The following is a 4,981-nucleotide window of genomic DNA, read 5'->3' as shown; positions in this document are numbered from 1 at the left end:
CCACCGATAAACTGTTGTTCTCGAAGGAGCAGATGTGGGATAACATTTCTGCAACCATTGCAATAGTTGTTCAGAAGTTTTTCCCATCGAAAAACAATGTTTGATCAAGATGCGATATTCCTGTTTTTCCATTTTTTTTACGAAGGCGAAAGTAGCGTCATTCAAACGACTGTAGCTTGTAAACGAATGGACGAAATGTCATGAAACTTCATACATAAACTAGACAGATGAGCCTCTCGAAATGAGTCATGTTCATTTTCTAATGGCGCCACCTATTGAAAAATCCCGGGACTTTTCAGCTCATGTAGTAGAGCCACTTCTTCCAATGCAGCGTTCTAAAAGCATTCGGTTTAAGGTGTTTCGAACTCAGCGATCATAATGTGCAGGCACCCCATCGCCGTTCTCTAATAGTTCTGGCAGTTTTTGTTCGAAAAACTTGTTGTAAACCATATCTGTAAGGATACCATTGAAGAAATAGTTGATCGTGGAATACCGTAAACAGTACTTATTCTACGAACATTTATTGTAGACTTTATAGTAACAGCGCCTAAAATTACGAGCTCAGTAATTTCACACGATTTTGGTGGTGTACATATGAATTCTACAAATTCGACCTTGTTGAAGTCTTATTATGCAATTCCTAATTACTGTGTCATTTGAATGACGACTATTAGAGTATCGGTCGCGATACAAACGCGCGGCAGCTCTAAAATTTCCGTGACATTCACCTCAAATTAGCGACATATCCAGTATTTCAATTAATGTGTAATCTGCCACTGTAAGGTTCAGAATAAACAAAAATAAACCTCGATAAACGAAACCAAACTCAAACCCAGGAAACACAAAAGAAATATGCTTTCCAATTGCAATATCTCTAGACACTTCGTGTACACGACAACACAATTAAATTGCGTTCCAATTGCTGTAATCGTCAATACAACTATATACATCCGTACTCACAAACAGTTCGAGGGCTACTACTAGTTGGTTGTGTAAGCGAGTGCTTTCAGATAGTAAATACGATAAGTACAATCCCCAAAAAAATCGAATCTAAGAAATACAGAAAAAAAAAGTTAAGAACAATATAAACAATGTATCTAATGTAGACTATGTGACTCGATACAATACACATTATTGATCAGATCCCCAGACCTAACACCGTTAGGCCGAAATCAAATTACGCATTGAAGATTGAGATTGAAGATTAAAATTTGATCAATCAAACCAATAGGAGTTTAAATTTCTTTGTCGTTATTGGTCAAATTTCAATCTTCAATTTCAATCTTTAATGCGTAGTCTGATTCCGTTCTTAGAGGTCTTTCTCTGGGACTACCTTAAGGATATCGTATATTGCGAAAGATTGAATGATTCCGATGAATTGAAAGCGTGAATTACAAAACATTTTGCCGATAACGCTATCAAATCACACTGTGTCGCGATTATTTAGATATTATATTGTTCTCTGCATTCCTAGTGCAGAGACGGCAGTTCGAACATGCACGAGGACGATTATTGTAAGTTCGCGTTTGGCCATTTCATTTTCGATGTTCTTGAGTTATAACGCGTTGAGCTCGTAATGAGTATGACTACAAACGTGGGTGTTTAAAAAATTAAATTGTCATTTACAAAAATGAAATTGTCCTTCATTTGACCTTAATCCTTTCATTCAGGGTCAAATAAAAAATATGTCTCTCTCATATCACATAACATCGTAAAAATAGGATTTCGATATCTTAGTTCTAGAGAAATTCAAGTGCGTTGATTAAAATGGCGCAGCCTGTATATACACACATTTCTCTATGTATAAAATAAGTTATTTCGAAAAAGTAACATGATCACAAAATAACTATTATTAATGAATAAAAATTCCTTGTAGTCTTATGGAACAATATACACAAGAATTATTATCAACAGTTATTAGTTCTTTATATAATAGCAAAATAATTATCAAAATATAGAGGAAAGAGGGGTAAGATGATGAATTGCTAATTTTTCCAAGCTAATAATAGATAACGAGCCGATACTAAATTTATACAAAGGTTTTAGATAATAACAAATTATTACTTGTAGTTTGATTTTAATATAGTCACAGAAGTGGATAATATAAAAAGAAATATGTTTTAGATGCACTCATATGTAATTATTTTATGTTAATTTGTAAGAAATAACATAATTATAGTAAATACTTTCACTTTCTCTATAAAATCACAGTATAGCTAAAAACGTATAGAATAACATATTCTTCATTTTTGTATTATAATACTTCTTATTAAATGGATAAGTAAACACAAAATTAACCCTAGTATGATATTGTTATTTTTGGTTACCTTCCTGGCTGCACCAGGGCCTGTGAAACCCTGCAACTTTGTCACGCTATATCTTTGGATTGAATACGTATTTTTTTAGCTTAAAATGTGTGAAATTTATACCTCGAAGTCAGACAAAGACAGATAAATATGAATCAAATAAATATTTTATTTTCAATTATAATGCTTCAAAGAAATTTTATTGGAAAAATTCGCAAACAATGATTACTTTGGATAAAAAATTCTCAAATTTTTAAATTTAATGTTCAAGCAAAAACCCGTAGGATTTTTTTAGTTGACCCTTTAGACAAAAAAATTAAACAATTTAACAATTCGATGCATCTTAAAACGATCCCAATAATATTGAATAACATTAAAATTTGTAAATAATTAATTCTTTGCAAAGAATATGACTAAAGTTTCAGTAATCTAAAGGCTTAGGACGCTCGCATGGAATGCTAGAGATCCGGGTTCAACTCCCGGCTGAGGTAATATTCTTCGCAATAAGAATAAATTATTTACAAATTTTAATATGTCGTTCAGTATTATTAAAATCGTTTTAAGATGCGAAAAAGCATCGAATTGTTAAATTGCTAGTCAATTTAACTCGTGATATTACTGCGGTAATTTAGTAATTTGTTTTTCAAGACCGAAAAATCATTTCGGCGCACAATTTAAGAGTATATCCACACAAACTTGCCATATAACATATGCATAAAGAAAATTATCTAATTGTATCTTACGTATGTTCTTATGATAGAAATGTAATTGGATCATTTTCTTTATGTATATGTTTATGCTGTGTAAGTTTGTGCATATATTCTTAAGAACTACATATATAGTATATTCATAGAATTATACAATAGTAAGATCCAGTTAGATTATTCAAGGCATTTATTTCAAATTATTCAATTTTTTAATTTTTACGAATAATAATTAAGACTATAGTGAATTTGAAAAAAAAAAATTTTTTTTATCTCATCACAGGAATTTAATTGCATAATGAAAATACATTATGCTTTTACTTAAATGCATGATGCATGGCCATGGACTTGCTGTCGTAATATTTAGATACTATTAAATTTTTACGTTTTTTTAATCTTAATTGTAGTCACCAACTAGTCGCCTGAATAGAATGTTCGTTCATCAGAACTATAAGCTTTAAGAACATTTCTATAAAGCTTCTATTTACAGCACTACTGTAGAGCGAGATCAAGTAAGATAGCACAATTTTTTCTATCGCAGTTTCGAAAAATAGCTGCCACTTTAGGTGGTCAGATTCTGATTAGAGGGCCTCTAATTACATCTGATTATTTTAATCTTATTATAGATTTACATCCCTTTCCACTACTTCTCAATATGTATAAAACATTCAGAATTCATGTTCATAGAATACATAATACAATTCTCTAGGCCAAAAGAATTTACTTTTTCTCTGGCAAAGATGTATCCAAATATTTTTTTTCTTTTACTTTTTGACATAGAAAGTTACATTATATTATTAGAGAATCATAATATTCCATGTAGATAAATTCTTAGATATTCTATGTATATATAATACCTATCATTTTCCTTGATGTTGAGCTCATTATCCAATAGGATTGCTTTCAGTGCTTCAATCTCATCAGTCACTCTGTAAATATCATAAACATTAAAACAATAGCATTTTTAAATATAGTCTAATTAAAAATAATTAAATCTATTTAGAACAATCAAAATTATTGATTAAATAAATCTATTACAAGCTGTACAAAGATGTGATAAAGTACTATGCCACTTTAGATTTGTAAAGGTACATCCATTTAATAATTTGTATCTTTTATTTAGATCAATAAAAGGTTGACAGATATTTCCACCTTCCTTTTTCTCATACACAACACGGAAATATATGTTCTGTAATATCGTTTAAATGAAGTAAATATTATGAAAATAATTAATAAAATGATAGTAATAAAAATAAAATAATTGTGTTAAAATGATGAGTCTATGCAGCATATTGACAAAGCGAAACATACGAACAAAATCGTTAGAAGATACATATTAAATAAAGATTAAAAAACGAATCGATAAAACGTAATCGGAAAATATCTTTCAGGACGACCGAAGTGACTTTACTCAATCGAAGTAACGTCGCGAATTCCGAGAGGGATAGATGTTAGATCGGCTCACGTTAATTATCGATCGATGAGTGTTGACGATAGTTACCGTTCATCCACCATCGCATCCGACATCGTTTCTTGTTCGAGTGAACGTCGCCGAAAAGCCGTATTTCTTTAGCTGTGAAAAGTGATTTCTTTCGCAGATAAACGCCACTTGCTCTCACAAAATATGCAAACTATACGACACAATCGCAGTGAGAGCGTTGAATACGCTATAAGATACGCTTTGTATATATCCTGTGACGATACGCGTCGATATTGGTCGTGTTCAGCAGACTCAACTGTGTGGAGCGGATCCGTGAGCGCTCACTGCTATTGGATGATCCAGAAGAATACACCAATAGCAGCGAGTGCTCACGGATCTGCTCCACAATAGTCGAGTCTGCTGAATGCGACCATTGGGGTTTGTTCGCGTCGCGTTGGAGCATGCGATGCGAACAAACCAGAAGCATGAGCGCTCAATAAACTCTTGTATCTATTTGGTCTATATTTTTCGATCTAATGGAATATGCCAAT

General features: G+C 32.0%; 1 protein-coding gene across 2 annotated transcripts in view; it reads right to left on the bottom strand.

Moving 5' to 3' along the window:
* The window catches only part of LOC108769778 (E3 ubiquitin-protein ligase RNF25), a 14,899-nt gene extending 10,165 nt beyond the window's left edge, over positions 1 to 4,734 (bottom strand). For both annotated transcript variants that reach the window (XM_018520964.1, XM_018520973.1), the window contains exons 1-2: positions 4,512 to 4,734; positions 3,868 to 3,939 (exon numbers count right to left, since the gene is read on the bottom strand). In XM_018520964.1, the coding sequence (XP_018376466.1) occupies positions 3,868 to 3,939; positions 4,512 to 4,537 (98 nt within the window). In that variant the 5' untranslated portion in view covers positions 4,538 to 4,734. The remainder of the gene's footprint in view (positions 1 to 3,867; positions 3,940 to 4,511) is intronic.
* Between the last annotated feature and the right edge of the window lie 247 nt (positions 4,735 to 4,981).

Source organism: Trachymyrmex cornetzi, unplaced genomic scaffold, assembly GCF_001594075.2.
Source record: "Trachymyrmex cornetzi isolate Tcor2-1 unplaced genomic scaffold, Tcor1.1 scaffold1226, whole genome shotgun sequence".
Classification (NCBI taxonomy): Eukaryota; Metazoa; Arthropoda; class Insecta; order Hymenoptera; family Formicidae; genus Trachymyrmex; species Trachymyrmex cornetzi.
The sequence above is the reverse complement of the archived record's forward strand: the minus strand, read 5'-3'. Positions and strand labels throughout refer to the sequence as shown.